The 16249-nt window shown below is 33.4% G+C and overlaps 1 protein-coding gene across 1 annotated transcript; it reads right to left on the reverse strand.

Annotated features, from left to right (window-relative positions):
* Positions 1-2741: 2741 nt before the first annotated feature.
* LOC144845836 (exosome RNA helicase MTR4-like) lies at positions 2742-15698 on the reverse strand. The gene is made up of 22 exons (XM_078703287.1): positions 15549-15698; positions 14694-14810; positions 14180-14318; positions 13728-13840; positions 13368-13542; positions 12767-12857; positions 12551-12675; positions 12067-12165; positions 11835-11943; positions 11365-11576; positions 11005-11217; positions 10018-10143; positions 9420-9570; positions 8888-9060; positions 8292-8492; positions 7592-7702; positions 7286-7378; positions 6723-6818; positions 6145-6308; positions 4955-5117; positions 4041-4203; positions 2742-3436 (listed from the first exon to the last, which is right to left on the reverse strand). Exons 1-22 carry the CDS (start codon positions 15653-15655, stop codon positions 3279-3281), a joined length of 3099 nt encoding a protein of 1032 aa, XP_078559413.1. The 5' UTR covers positions 15656-15698; the 3' UTR covers positions 2742-3278.
* Between the last annotated feature and the right edge of the window lie 551 nt (positions 15699-16249).

A 16249-nucleotide genomic window follows, 5' to 3' on the forward strand; every position in this document is an offset into this window, starting at 1 on the left:
GTTTCGTAAAATAGTACATTTTTAACCAATTTTAATTTATTTTTGTAACTGTATTATAAACGTGTGCAGCTGATCCAAAAGCGTTGTTCGAATAAAGTTTGAGTTTTTGAGGGGATTACAGAACATATAGCGATATTGGATAAAGGATAAATAGATAAATAGATAGAACAAATAGAAGTAGATTAAAAGATAATAAGTTGCACAATACGGAAATCAAAACAGTACAAAATTAATACTTTAACTGGAGAAGTGAAACACGGGAGAAACTTGTAAACATCCTTTCGGGATGTTTTGTATATTATTATTTAAAGTAGGCCTACATTAAATGTAAGAAACAATCAACAATAAATCAACAATGTAATAAAAAAATGTTTTTGCTCAGTCTATTCTTCTGCTGTGAATGAGATAGCAGGTCTAAATTGGATACCTATATGAAATTGGTGTTTTATGATAACATATCTTAACACCTTAAAAAGAAGCCCATGGCATTATTCTTTTTTTAGTACTCTTGGGTGGGCTTCTTTTCAAGATGGCCTTCTTTTCGAAATGGGCCTCTTTACGAGTTTACTTTTTCAAACTAAAGAGGAGCTTCTTTTGGAAATGAATGTTGCCAATTTCGTGAATTACTACTACAATAATAGGATTTTTTAAACATTACCTGCAAATGTTACATATTTGTGATCAAAATACCATTTTAAACTGTAAAATGAATGTATGACAAACTCGATCATTCAGGCCCGTAGCCAGGGGGGTTTTTATGGTTCGGGCGAACCCCCCTTTACAGCGAACCGCACCCCCCACCCCTTAACCGACTGCGAACCCCCATCCCCGACATCCCCAGTACCTCACCACCCTCATCTCTGAAAATCCTCCAACAAATACGTGCCCCACAATACAAAAGGTTATTTGTAAATTGAAAATTCGTAAACTCGTTCGTGAATAACTCATACCTTATTGTTAAACAAATGAATTGGTTGCCGATTTTCACCTGAAAAATAATACGAATTTTTGGTCCCAGGATGTAACATGATATTGACGCGAGCTTGGGCACAAACGATCGTACAAAGGACACCGCTAGACAACCGCGTACTAATATTTAAAAGGAATGAATATAGGCTATATTTCGTTTGTCGATGAATTTTTGAATTCATGTGTGAATGATTGATCCATTAGAGGTAATCTGTTATGGCTCTAGTAACACTGCTATGCGTGGGTAGGCTACTTCTCATGTGTAGTAGAGCGTTTCTTTGATTGAATAGTGTTGTTTGTATTATAACACAAGTTCATTTTGGATTTTCAGTAAATTACCAATGGTTTATTCAAAGTCAAACTGTAACTAATCCCTCAAAATGGTATTATTATACCACTATATTTTTGAAAAATGGATTGCGTGACATGAAAATGGATTGATAGTAAAACGTAACAAAGATGCGTTCTTGTCTGGTTATTAGGTATTCATGCTCCGATGAAGCAGAGGATTATTTTTGTAGCGTTCCATTTAAAATGAAAAGAAATATGTTGGTTGTGAAGGTCGTTTTAACAATAAAAATATCAAAACATTCAACAATAATAAAATGCCCTGCAACTCTGTAACTACTTTATGACTAAGCCTATCAAGTTCCGGGTCCGGATGGATATTGTATACGATGAAATGGAACTCAATTTTAATTTAGTGGCAGAAACAACATTTAGTATGAAATTAAGGCTGTTGCCCGGGCCACAAGGGAAACACCCCTGGGTCCGCCCCTGGCTTTAATAAGCATTGAATTTGCCTTCTCACCCAAATTGTGCTTTTTTTGGAGGGCTTGTAACTTGAACGCAAAACAAAATACCGAATGATCAAACAATCGGCGGTGGTTCCGCACACAGAGCACGCGCATCTAACATACGGCGGCAACAAATGTTATCGTGAGGAGGAGGAAAAAAGTACGATCGTTTTGTTCAATCGTAGCATGCTGCATGAGAGTGTTTTTCCGGCCAATTAGAGGTGCCATTTATCATGAATGTTATGTACGAGAGTACCATTTCCGGCCATCAAGGGGTGTCACTAAATTCACCTCAGACCCCACCCGCGGCGCAGTGACCCAAATACTTATTGTCCGAACCCCCCCTTGACAGATCCTGGCTACGGCCCTGATCATACAATATATCTGCATCACAAGTTACCAGGCATAAAATCACCCTTTAAATCACCAAATAGTCTATCTAGAAAATAAGCCCATACTATCTTGAACTTAGCCCAGTTCGAGATGGGCTTCTTTTCGAGGTTTGATGGTAGCTATGGAGGTTAATGTTTGCAAAAACAGCAGCTGTCTAACTAATGTCAAATAGTCTATCTTGAAACTTAGCCCAGTTCGAGATGGGCTTCTTTTCGAGGTTTTATGGTAGCTATAGAGGTTAATGTTTGCAAAAACAGCAGCTGTCTACTAACTAACCAGATGCATTGATTATGAAGGATGACGTTCTATCCACTATCTGGAATCCACATTAAGAAGCAATAGAAATTTAGAACATCACAGAAATAGCATAAAAAAATATGCATTATTATGAAAATGATCAATTTTTTTACAAACTCCTACATTGTGTACACAATTAAAGAGACAAACACTGTACTGTACTTCAAAAGGAACAATTAGTTAAAAAAAATTGAAACTCAAATACCAACAGATTATTTGAAAGTTATTAAAATACTTTAATCATTTAAATAAATTTAAAAGAAAACAAAAATATACAAAAAACACTTAAGTTTTGGTTTTTATTAGTCTATTAAGCTCTTTTTACACTATCAAACTAGTTTGACAAAAGTTATTAAAATACTTTAATCATTAATCAAATTTAAAAGAAAACAGAAATATACAAAAAACACATAAGTTTTGGTTCTTATTAGTCTATTAAGCTCTTTTTACACTATCAAACAAGTTTGACAAAAGTGTGATATGCCTAGATATGGTAGTGATATGACATCATCATGTCCATACATGTGCACATCACATCCAATTTTGTTGTCGCATAAAGTTTGATAGTGTATACAAAATTTATTCCCAAATTTTATTGTAATGAAAACACACCAGGGTTATTTGTCTTCACATTTATTTTATATAGTAAAACGTTAAAATATTTCAAATTCATTCACAAAATAAAAATCCCAATAAGGTGGGTGAAGTTGGTAATAAAACTGAAAAACATCAAGAAATTGTAGTAACATTGTAGATATCTTTTTCCAGGAACATATATTTAAAAACGTCATCAGAATAAGAAATTAGTTTCAGTTTGTTTGATCATAAATACAAGCTGGCAGCAAACACAATGTCTCTTTTAATTTTTGTGATACCATCAGCAAACTTATTCTCAAGTTCTGTGTTGCCGATTGCCTTAGCTGCCTGACACATTTGTCTCATTAACTCCTCTAGGCGACGCATTGCTCGAATGATGCTTCCTGTAATAAAGAAAATATAAAAGTTAGAAGAATACGAGGTAAAAAGGAAAAACATATCAGCAGGAATTAAACTCAAGCTTTGACAGTGGGTTATGGAGGCCTACCATTTAGAGATGTATTGTCCCCCAAAAACATGAAAAATAATAGATTATTTTGTAGTTTTAATAAAGTTAATCACTTCCGTAGAAAAAAAACCCAAAAGAAATGTTTTCACTTAAAATAACAAAATAAATGGTTAAATTTAACCAAAAACCCATTGGCATGTGGCCCCTAAATTTTGTAATGCAAAAGATAGGACACTCATTTCAGTTCGACACCTAAAATTTGCCATTTTCAGGCCTTGGGCCCCACTATTTCAAAACCTTGGATCAGCCACTTCATCTGGTCACCAGTGAAATAGGCCTGTTGACTGAGGTAGGAGTTTCAATACATTTTCAACAAACACAGAAGCAAAACGGATTATACAGCAAAACAAACCCTCCTTCATTTTTCGAGTTGTTACTAGCTTTGTAGAGTCGCAATTTTTATCTTAAAAAAAAAATAGAAAGAAATATGAAATATAATTGTTATCAAAAATCTAAATTATAAATAATATAAATTCTACCTTCAAATACATCAGTCATTTTGCATAATTGTGAAAATGTTGCCCCTTTACACCACTCATAGACAACATCCATCAAAAATGGCTTAAATGATTCCACATACTCTTCTTCATCAACGTCTAACTTTGCTTCAGCGCTCACTTTTGCAATCCTCCTTGCCGAATCCTGGAAAAGTCGAAATGTATTTGCTTCCAATATTCTGGATATAGGAAGGGGAAGGGGGGTTTTTGAGGATACTGGCCTGAGCCTCCCCTCAAAATTGTGAAAATTACAGTGCAAACAATAGGACATTGAGTTCAGCCCTTTATTTCAATGGCATGGTTGATAATTCATGAAACAAAGGCCAAAGAAAAACATTTCCTTTCTTGGTTGGGCGTCGCTTTTAACAGTGCAAACTTCTTCTTCCCTAGACTCCTTATTTATTTGTACAGCACATAAAAAATTAGATGCAGAAAGAATTATTTCTTTTTTTAAATGCACAAAAAATTAATTTAGACATATTTTCAATTAAAGTAATATTTCTGGAAGCCATTAAAATAATGAACTTACTTTCAGAAGAGAAATTATAAAGGGTAACTAGCAATAGCTCCTGACTAACTCATTATAGAATGGACAAATTAACAGAAAGTGATATTCATCTTCAATCAAGTGTTTTGTAGTTGTAATGTAAAATATCATATTTATTGTTGGGACATCCGTATTAACATTTTTATAAATCCAAAGGCAAATTACTGAAAAAAATGATAATGCTGTGGATATCAGTCGCTGATCTCAGTCGCTGATCTCAATGGATACAAAAAAGGCAAAAAGCTAAATAAGAACGAAAAAAGTAAACAGCCAGAAAAATTAGCAGAGCTTTTGGGCAACACTAGCACTTCATTAGTACATTTTATAATAAATATATGTTTATACTTACTTGCATTTGCCGTAGTGGTCCGGCCAAAACGTCCGATAATCTTGGCATTTCCTTCACTTTTTCTTGAAATACAAAACAACTTAACAATGAAACTGTTTGTTCAACAGTCAACTCATTGAAAACACCATTGAATACCAACTCTGTTATCATCAACTCATCACCACTGAAAAAGAAGAATTGAGAAAACTTTATTTTTTTTTATTATTATTATTAAAGATATATTGTCCCCTTGAAAAAATATTTTTTTATTTTTTTCAAAAATTGAATCGAAATTAATGAATTTAAGTTCACTGGACAGATTTATATCATGAAAATATTGAAATATAATTTTAAATAATTTTGATAAAGAAGATGTAAGTTATGTTATTATACTGTAATTTTTATCCCCAATTATATAATTATATACACTAGGTTTATTTTTATTTTTTTAGTAATGTGTTTTGTTTGTGGGTCCCTGCAAGACAAGTTGTAACTTCTAGAAGGGATCCATGATAATAATGACTTCCAATTACTGCTTTATCTATGTTCACTTTAATATCTTTTTTCTATTTTATATATGTTCATTCATTATTATCTGAATAAATGTTATCTGAATCTGAATCTATATTCTTATCTACATTTGTCACTGCATATTCAATATTTTTAAATGTTGTTGTTATTCAAGTATGTTTTGTCGAATACTTTTCACATAGAAACTGGACAGGTCAAGTTAAGTAAATTAAGTTAACTCCAGGGTCACAAGCTCTTAAAACACCTCCAGTTATAGTTTGGCCATTTTGGAAAACTACAGGGTACCGTAAGCTTAGCTTTAGCTGGATGGAATACCCTCATTAAAAATAAACATAAAAGTTTAGTGGTCATTTTGTTTTTATGAAAATCTGAAGGTCAAGATGAGTCATAGATAAAAGTCATATCTAGTGATTTTACCAAAAACTGCAGATGTCTATTTTTTTATAGAAATTGGCCTAGTTTAGTATTTGTAGGTGTGTTTGTTCTATGAACACTTTATATCCTTGTTTACATAAATAGACACATGTCACTATAATCATCTTTTTAATTAGTTCATTAATTACTGGTTTGATGAATAACTGTAAACATAATGTAACAACTTTGAAAAAACAATAAAAGACAAAGAAAATTAACTGCTTATTCAAGTAAACAATAAAAACATTATTCATTTTTAAACTCACGTGCTAACTTCACAAGCCACTCTTCCTTTCACCTCAATAACATCCGCTGAAGTTGCATAGCCCAGTCGTCTCAGGACACGTTTTCTACATTTTAATTCATCCATTTTAATCACTGTTTTTATTTTTTTCAACTCTTTCTTTGCTTCTTTGATATCTAAAGCAATCTTTAACATAAATAAACATAGAAAATAAATAAATGTTGTTGAACTAGATTTTATGATGTTTGAAATACTAAACAATGTAACTATATATTGCTGAATAAATGTGAAGTGAATGGATAAAAGTGTTTTATTAGTACTATTTACATATTGATATTTACACATTTATATCATAGTCTATTGTTCGTGAATGCTTTCATAAAGTACACCAATATTAATTTTTCCAAGATAAAGCCTGTTTTCCAGTTAATATTTACACATTTTTACCCGATTGGTTCATATCAATGCATTACAAAGCCACTCGACGCAACTCAACGTCAACTGGAAAACAGGCTTTAGACTTTTGTATTGTCATGGCACTGTAGTAGAGCCAGTACTTAAATAAGTTCACAGATAGCAAGTAAATATGCAATAGCTTACTAGAGCTTTCTTTTCATACTCTGCAAAAATTTCTTTCACATTTGGATCTTTGTGTAACGGGTGCTCAACCAATCTTTTCTCAAACGCTTCAACTTTCTGAAAGTTTAATAAAAAAGTTATTTTCTTGGCGTACCATTAATAATAATAATTAATAAAACGTGCTTTTACTTAGCTAAGAAATTTAATTGATCAATAAAAACAGAACAATTAAACAACCATTAAATCAAACTATCAATAAATCAATCACTGTGTTATTACAATTGATATTTCTTAATTCACATAATATAAATTAGTAAAGAAGAGATATAACTAGAGAAAGGGGTGGGTATCATTAAAGTGTAGAGAGTTAAGGTGGTGGCGAGTCATGGGTGGAAAAAATCAAAACAGTATTCCAGGTATCTAGAAGTTTGTTGGGTGGGTACTATGTTGAAATTACAATGGGAGGAGCTTTCGGGTGGGTGGAGACTTTGAAACTGGGTGTCCTGCCACCTCAAAAAAGCACAATTACATCCTCGTAAAATAAAATACTAATCTGTTACCGGAAGAAAACTAATGTGTGTTACCTCTACAAGTTTCTTCAGTCCACTGTCCTTAATTCCCATGTCATCAATTGGGTCTAAAAGTGGTAAACCATCTGGAAACCTTCTTATTACCTCCTAAGAACAAAACATTAAGTAGCACAATATTCTTAAGTAAATAATTGGTTGAATACTAGTAGAAGATTACTTTGTTTTTCTGATCTGTATGGCTATATGTCTGGCTTCCATAAATGTTGAACTACCTGATAAGTTAGACCAATGTGTTTTGCTAGTACAAATTTTGTATTGAGAACATAGTTTTACGCCTTAAAACTGATTAATCTGAATTACCTGTATAGACTTTCCAACACTCTGTCTATTGTCTGTGGGTCTTAGATCCTTTGGTATATACAAACGCACACTACTCATCTTAGTTATTAAATGCAGCATAATGGGAACAACCTAAATAAAACAAATATAATAATATAAAATAACCTATTACTTAATGTAAGTTTTACGCGTTGAATTTTTCTATCCTAAGCCACACTAAAATCAGAGTTACGATATTTATCTGTGTGAAATGCATACGTCAAATTCAAATAGGCCTTAATAGCTTACATAAAACGAATTCAAGAATTGTATGAGTGTCTTAGCTACTGCATACATTACAAAGTTTAATAACAAAACAAAATAACTGTATTATGAATGCAAACTTAACAATTTTCTACATATATATATAAGTTACAATTTCAAAATGTTATTGTACACTACAGACTGTTTCATGAAGAAAATTATCAGAGGCTAGGCTCAATTCAATAACAATTCACTGTTCATTTAATGCAAACATCCACATGAATACAATTTATGTTTTTATTTATTTAACTTCATATCATAATGTGACAACGTTAATCTACACTCACAGTCATTTCGCCCCTTTCACCTTTCAATAACAATTCACTGTTCATTTAATGTAAACATCCACATAAATACAATTTATGTTTTTATTTATTTAACTTCATATCATAATGTGACAATGTTAATCTACACTCACGGTCATTTCGCCCCTTTCACCTTCCGCAGGAGGCCTAGCAGACTCTGTGACCGCATTCTTGATGCTCTCTTTGGATACATTCAGGAGAACCTCACCAACATATAGTGGAGAGTCATCTGTTGGATTTGCCATCTTCTGGTTTGCTTTCTTCCTAAAATTAATGATGACACCCCAACCAAAGTCATCATTAGCATTTTTTACCTGTTAAAAGAAACGATATTCCATAAAAGCTTAATACGTGATGAGAACAAAAATAAATGAATGAAGATTTGGACATAAAATATAGAATCATATAACATGTAATCGGCATGTATCAGGTTTGATTTTGGTTTTATTTGTGACATGTATATTATTTATATTGCACAATTACAGTAGAACTCTTCAGGACTCAAAAAGTATCCCTTTAATTGGGTTTTGTCATAATATTTTGTCACATATTTCCCTTTTTTCGTTTCAAATTGATTTTAAGGGGTATCACCTGAAAAGGAGTTGGCCATTATGTTATAACATATCTTGTTCCTCATTCAGTTCCTAATAAGGAGTGTCCCTGAATATGAGTGTCTTAAAGGAGGGGTTATGTATACATTGTCACTCACATGAACAAGCCTACCAGGCTGCATAAAAGGAAGGCAATTCTTTGGCTTGGTTAACACTGCCTGTATCTCAATTCTTAACCTTTCCAGTTGTTGGCGTATCTTATAATATGTCTCAACATTCTCCTCATCTTGTATAGTCCTGCTGTTGTAGTCCTTTTCAAGTTGTTTCAATTCTAATAATAAGAGAACATGGTTGACATTTCACAAAGCGGAAGATGTTATTTAACTATTTTTATTATTTATTTATACTTGGTGACCTCTTCAGTCAATAACTGGTCTGTTATGATCAGTAGCTGTGAGTGACAGTGACTGTGTGTGTACTAGTACACAGGGTAACTCCCTATTTGTCCCAAAAGATGTACTAGGTTCTTTAAAGTGCACATGAGCTAGATGTGTACACTGGACCAACTGTTTATAGTTCTTATCTGAGAAGACTCGTTCTACAACCAGAACAATGGAGCGAGTGAGCCTTGATGTTATTGCTAGTAATTATTGTTCCACCGCTCGGCCACTCACTTTGAACGTGACTTACTGTCTATAAGTTGTGGTATTGCAATGTAGTTCTGGAATTGGTAGAATGATTTCTCCAACATGTATTCTGGATTGATCTCTTCGACTCGTAATAAATTTAACACCATGTTGTATGTCAAATGAAATGCACTGTTTAAAGGATCGGGTAATCCCTGAAAAATAAATCAAAATCAAACAAAAAAGGTAATCATTTCTGAAAACAAAGTATCAGTTATCAAAATAAATACAATAGCGTAAATATGTTACAAAAGGAGTGTAAAAAATAGTCTTAAGCCTTGTCCACACTATCAAACTTTATGTGACAACAAAATGTGATGTGCCAATATATGGACAAGATGACATCATATCACTACCATATTTGGGCACATCACACTTTTTTTGTCAAACTAGTTTGATAGTGCAGACAGAGCTTTAAGTAATGTGGTATCATTGGGCTGGGGCTTATCCCTAGCTTCCATAGCAAGAAGCAGACAAGAGAGTAACCTCTTACCTTGGAACCATACAAAGTGACATGGAATAATGAATTGAGTGTAATAATGTAATAAGAATTCATATCTCAATTTAATTTAAAGGTTAAGCATTGCAGTCCAATTTCATACCTGTACAATATTCTTGCCAACACTTGGACTCATCTTCTCGTCCACCATAAGAATAACAATTCCACGATCATCCAAGCCTCTTCTTCCGGCACGACCACTCATTTGAATATACTCACCTGATGTCAGCTGTTAGAAGAAGTGTAAACAAATTATTAAAATGAGAGTCTAACTCTCTCTCTCTCAACATTAAGGCGAGTCCCATGTTCATTCTGAATGTAGGGAATGAGCTGTTAGTAGCTCATTTTACTAAGCCTCGGCATTATGTGGTTGGGTGGCCAGTTCCTTTCCATGCCGCCTTACCCTCCCTAGTATTTTCAACCAGATACTCATTACAACCAAGTGTACTAGGAGTTGTCGGCTCTCTCTCAACATTATGTGTTGCTAAATCTATAACATAATTGCTTCTTCTGTATTTTTCATATGGTTCAAATAAATACATCTCTTTAGGGCACCTCTATTCAGGAGATCCTTTGTTGGATCCAGAACATTTCTACTATATCAATATACGCAACATCTTTGCTGCTGTATAAAGAACATATCACTCAAACCATTCCTGTGGGACACTTATTAAGGAGAAACTACATATGGAATACTACGGTCAAACTCTATTCAATGGACATCCACCTTATTGGTTGCAAAAGGTGGATGTCCCATATTTAATGAGGGTGATCCATCCAGCTATTGCTGATCATTAGGGACCCTCAGAGGTTCACAAGACAAACATATACACAAGATGCTCTACATAAACAAAGTCTTATTACAAGTCTTTGGGAGTGGAGTAATTTGGTCCTTAGAAAAAATCCTGACATGTGACGGGACTTGAACCCAGGACCCTTGGAGTGGTAGCCAAGCATCATAACCACCAAGCCACAACTCCACTCCCGTTAATAGAGGTTCTACTGTATGTACATATCCTTGGTCTGGTCAACAACAGTAACTTATTCTTACTCCTTTGGAACTTTTACAAAAGATTTAAAAAACACTAACCCATCTAAACATTTTGCCATCAAATTTCCTAGCATTGGTGAAAACAACTGTCCTTGCTGGCATGTTCAACCCCATTGCAAATGTCTCTGTCGCAAATAAAGCCTTCAAAAGTCCCTCGGAGAAAAGGATCTCAATTACTTCTTTTAGCAGGGGGAGTAATCCTGAATGATGGATTCCAATTCCTCTTTTTAAAAGAGGGAGTAAATTTTCAACCTGAAAGTAAATTATAAATAAAAAGTTCCTTATTACTTACTGGTAAAAAAAAAACAAACAAAAAAAGGAGTAGGATAATAAATAATAAACTAGTTTGATAGTGTAGACAGAGCTTTAGACCCAGGAATATAAAGTAAGTTTTCTTACTTGTGGTAGTGTTTTATCTTCGTCTGAGAGGGCATCAGTGGCATTATCAAAGACCTCTTGCACAAGCTTCTTCTCTTCTGGAGTGTTGAAATCTAACTTAGCAAGAGTGAGGGCGTACACCTCACACTCTTTCTTACTAAAACTAAAGATTATCACTGGCTGAAAACTCTTCTCCATTATCATCTTTACAATCTTATAAATATTAGATGGGCCTGAAATTAACAAATTAATTAATCAATGGTAATAAATCCCTTTAAAACAAGCAAAGAGACTTTGATTAATTGATGAATGAATTTTTTTTTTTTTATTTAAAGTAGGTTTTGTTTTATACATATGTATATATTTTGCTTTAATTTTAAAGCTGGGCCTCATGGGAGACCATGACCATGATTGAGTTTCCCAGAATAAAGAAAGATATGAAAAAAAAAAAAAAGAAAACCTACAGCTCCACTATACTTCAAATACTATACCTTTCGTTCCTCCTTTCCTTCCTCTATTTGACATATCCCCCTTAGAAGCATCTCCTGCGTCTCTTAACACTGACATTGCTGCGTTGAAATTATTTTGACGAAAATCACCCTAAAATAATAAAAATAGTTGTCAATTTCTTAACAAAAATACAAATCAAAAGATAAAATACTAATAAGATAATATAATAATCTGGAATACCTACAATAACATAAATAGATATAAATGTCCTACCTTTTCATCCACAACAAGGTGAAGGCCATCTCCTCCAGCGGGAAATATATAGTGCTGTAGAGGAACTGGTCTGTAATCTGTGTACACAACATGACACGGCTGGGGAGAAAATTATTAAATTAATACATGAATTTCTTTTTTTGTGTATTTAAAAAAAAAACAATGTTGACAATATATGTCAAAAAAAAAGATTATGTTGCACAAAAAAAAACTCAAACTCAAAATTGTATTTAAAATCTTAGTCTCTTTTTTTTACACTTTTGGCCATTTTTAGTCCGTTTATGTATATGTATCTTTTTAATCAGATTTGCTGACAACCAACATTTCTTTGTTTTTTTACGAAGACAAATAAAGTTTCTTGTATCTTGTAACTTTTTCAGTAATTGGAAATTCAATTTTTTTAGTTAAAATTACATGCATGAGTGAATTTTCTATAGCTCCCTAAGTTGGTAATTATTATTTGTTTTACAGTATGTAAACTGACTTGTTTGTGAAGATGACAAATCCATTCTGCAAACTGCCTTGCATTTGGTATCGTGGCTGACAGGAACACATAATGTACATTATCTGGCAACAAGATAATTGTTTCTTCCCATACAACACCTCTCTCTACATAAACCGAAACAAAATATATGAATATTGTAATGTTTTATTACTTATTTTTGTAAAAAAGCTGTGAAATATAATCATATAAACCAACCTTTATCTCTCATGTAGTGAATTTCATCAAAAATTACCCAGCCAACCTCTCGCATAATTTCTGATCCTCTGTACAACATACTTCGAAGAATCTTGAAACGTAAACAACCAAATTGTGAATGGTAATATTTTTACCGACAATTATTTTATAGAAACTTCCATTTTTTTTAGAAACATATTACTCTATACTGATGGGAAATAACCAATTACATTATTTTATATGTTAAATAGTTTGTGGCACAACGAATGACCATCATCTCCATACCCACACTGACCCTCTAGCAGGGATGAAAGTAAAGTAAAAACAGATTTATGGTTGTAAAGTAAAAATGGGAAGGAAGAACTAGAAACAACATGTCATTTTCAATCTATTATATTATTTGAAAACCTTTGTGGCACAAAGTTTTGCTAACACCATTAAGCTCTGTCTACAATATTAAACTAGTTTGACAAAAAAAGTGTGATGTACCCAAATATGGTAGTGATATGACATCATCATGTCCATATATGAGCACATTACATTTTTTTGTCACATAAAGTTTGATAGTGCATTATAAATACATCTATATACATTATTATTCCTACATCATATACTCACTCACCTCTGTTGTCATGATAAGGCAACTAGCAGTGGGATTGATTGTTACGTCACCAGTCATCAAGCCAACATCTTGAAACTCCTCAAACATCTCACGATACTTTTGGTTGCTGAGCGCTTTGATTGGCGTTGTGTAGATGACACGCTGTTTGTCTCGAAGGGACATCGCTATTGCATATCTAAAAATAGCAACAATGAGGAGCATGAATAATCTCGCTTGACAACAGATAAACAAATAGTTAAGAGTTGTAATTTTTCATTAGAAAAAATCCTAACATATGACAGGACCCTTGGATTTGTCCTGGGAAGGTTCTTAACCTATATTTTGGTTACAGATAAGTGTGGTCTTTAGTTTTTTTCTTACTCTGCTACCACTGTTTTGCCTGCTGATGTGTGAGCAGACACCAGTACTGATTGGTTGTTCTCCAGACATTTCAGTGCTTCCTTCTGGAACGGATCTAAGATAAAAGGATAATCCTGCAAGAAAAGAAATTAATTAAAATCATTGTATTGATATAGTAGAGAGAATACACTCAAATAGGACTTTCTCACACAAACCCTGATTCAGGGGACAACATTTCATGAAACAAACAAGGAGCAATATACTGTATGTTAACACTAATGCTCTATCTACACTATTACACTTTATGTGACAAAAAAATGTGATGTGCCCATATATGAAAACGATGATGTTATATCACTACCATATTTGGGCACATCACACTTTTTTGTAAAACTAGTTTGATAGTGTAGACAGAGCTTTAGGCTACCTCTAATTCAGGGAACGCTCTATTAAGGGCAAAATTGTTTATATACCTTAGCAGGTTTGGAGCCTTCTGGCATTGGTTTCAACTCCTCATATTGCTCATCTGTAGGTACAGCTACTTCATGTGTACAACCTGAAATAGTGCCTTCAACAGGGTGTACAGACACCTTTGGTAGAATAGACTCTAGGCTGTAAACAAATTAACAGTGTAATTAACGAATACCCAGGTAATAAAACAAGTTTTACGAAAGTTAGTCAATTCAAATTTTTATTTATCCTACAGTAAATCCACTGGGCATAGCTGTAGTTTACATTGAGAAGTAGTTGTTTTGTTAAATTTGATTTAGCTTTTATTAAAATTATTTTATTTCATATACAACATTATTGTCGTGCCTAGACAAAGCTGTCTTTTTACTTTGTATGTATAAACCCATTACATTTTCACTGAATTCACTATTCTTATCTATTACTCAAGTAATTTCAAAACGAACATGATTATTATTTATTAAGCATTTTAAATAGTTACATAATAATAACATTTATTTAAAATAGTAACATGTGCACCTTAAATCATCCTCTGTAAGTCCAACTCGGACTCGCTTACTAAACTCTTCACTTTCTTCAGCATCTGATAGAGGGCGCTTTTCTGCAACACCTGTAGTGGTGGTGGCCTCAGAAAAGCTATTATGGGGAAAGAAAACAATAAAAAAAAAGCACATGGCATAAAAATTGACTTTGAATTTGATGTAGCGTACAGTACATTAATAACAGACGTCTAACTTCCATACACTGTGACAGTACAAAGATAGGCTGTAGATTCTAGTAAAGTTACTTTACAAACAAAGACTAGTTAAAATAACAATTGTTTGAAACAAAAAAGGCCTAGTTCTCCGTAACCGTATTAATAATAAAATAATTAATTAATTAAAACTTGTTTGTCAAGTGCAGGTTAGGTTAACAGGTTTAATCTGACAAAAATCAACTTAGCAAGGTCCTCAATTGTTTTTGACCTAGGCCTAGGTAGACTAGAATTTAACAATAAATAACATTAACAAATATTATAATTTTAATAATATTAACATACAGTTCTGTTTTTGAGAGTTATTTAATCCTGTCTAGGTATTTCCAGTACTAGCTAGACATATTTAATGTAATGTGGACGTCCTAGGCCTAGTAGTAGGCCAATCAGTGACACTATAGTTTTTAATGCAAAACATGGCCAACAGATAGCCTCAGTTCCAGGCTAGGCTTAGGCCTGTGATTAATAGCTTCTTCACCGGCGTAACGGACCGGCTGGGGAGGATCGGCAGACATGCACACGTCACACACATTGCAAAAGCAATAGGGCTTAGCCTCTAGTCGTTAATTAAGAACGTTCTAAAACATTTGGACACTTAATAAATCACATAATTTACAAACCTATCCATGTCTGAAGTCCCTGGCAGATCGTCATCTTGCTTTTCAATCCCTTTGGACTCCACCGGTTCGTCAAAAACACTAAAAAGATCGTCACCGAACTCGGCCATGCTTGTTTTTTTGTATTAGTTTTTTGGTCATGTGCTATTAGTACGGCCGCCGTGTGTACTGTCACATTAAAATAATGTTATACCAGTCATCGTGTCGTCTCTCATATTTCATATTTCCATTCCATATTATTATTATAAAAGGCGAAAAAAGCAATATTAAATCAAATAAAAATGAGATTAAAAAAAGAGAGGCCCTATGCATAATTAGGGCCTAGGCCTATACGCAGTCTAACTATAATCATTCTTTGCTTGTTGACGTAACACTTTTAAAAATATACTGAAAACCCCTGAAAAATTTTTTTTTTGGAATATGTCATTTTATTGTAAAAAAATAATATTGTATATGGAAATATGATTAAATAACTTTTTAGCGCCACCTCTGAAGATATAAAAGTTGGAAACTTGAGTCTCATTAGCGCCACCACTAGGCACACAAAGTTGGCAATATTCTACATAATATAGTCGCCTTGTGTTTTTCAGTAACAGCTGAGATGATTCAGCTGGAATGTGTAGGAGGCAAAATGTATGTATCCAGGCCATTTCTGTCATTAATAAGTACGTCAAGGTTGTCATAACGATTGCCGGAATTATTTC

This window comes from Antedon bifida, chromosome 6 (genome assembly GCF_963402885.1).
Source record: "Antedon bifida chromosome 6, ecAntBifi1.1, whole genome shotgun sequence".
NCBI classification, from domain to species: Eukaryota; Metazoa; Echinodermata; class Crinoidea; order Comatulida; family Antedonidae; genus Antedon; species Antedon bifida.

Coding starts and splice junctions, on each gene's coding strand:
- LOC144845836 (XM_078703287.1), bottom strand. CDS start 15,655: ATGGCCGAGTTCGGTGACGATCTTTTTAGTGTTTTTGACGAACCGGTG. Junction 11,944..12,066: donor ACCTTGTTGTGGATGAAAAG/GTAGGACATTTA, acceptor TTATTATTTTAG/GGTGATTTTCGTCAAAATAA. Junction 8,493..8,887: donor AGCCTGGTAGGCTTGTTCAT/GTGAGTGACAAT, acceptor TTCTTTTAACAG/GTAAAAAATGCTAATGATGA.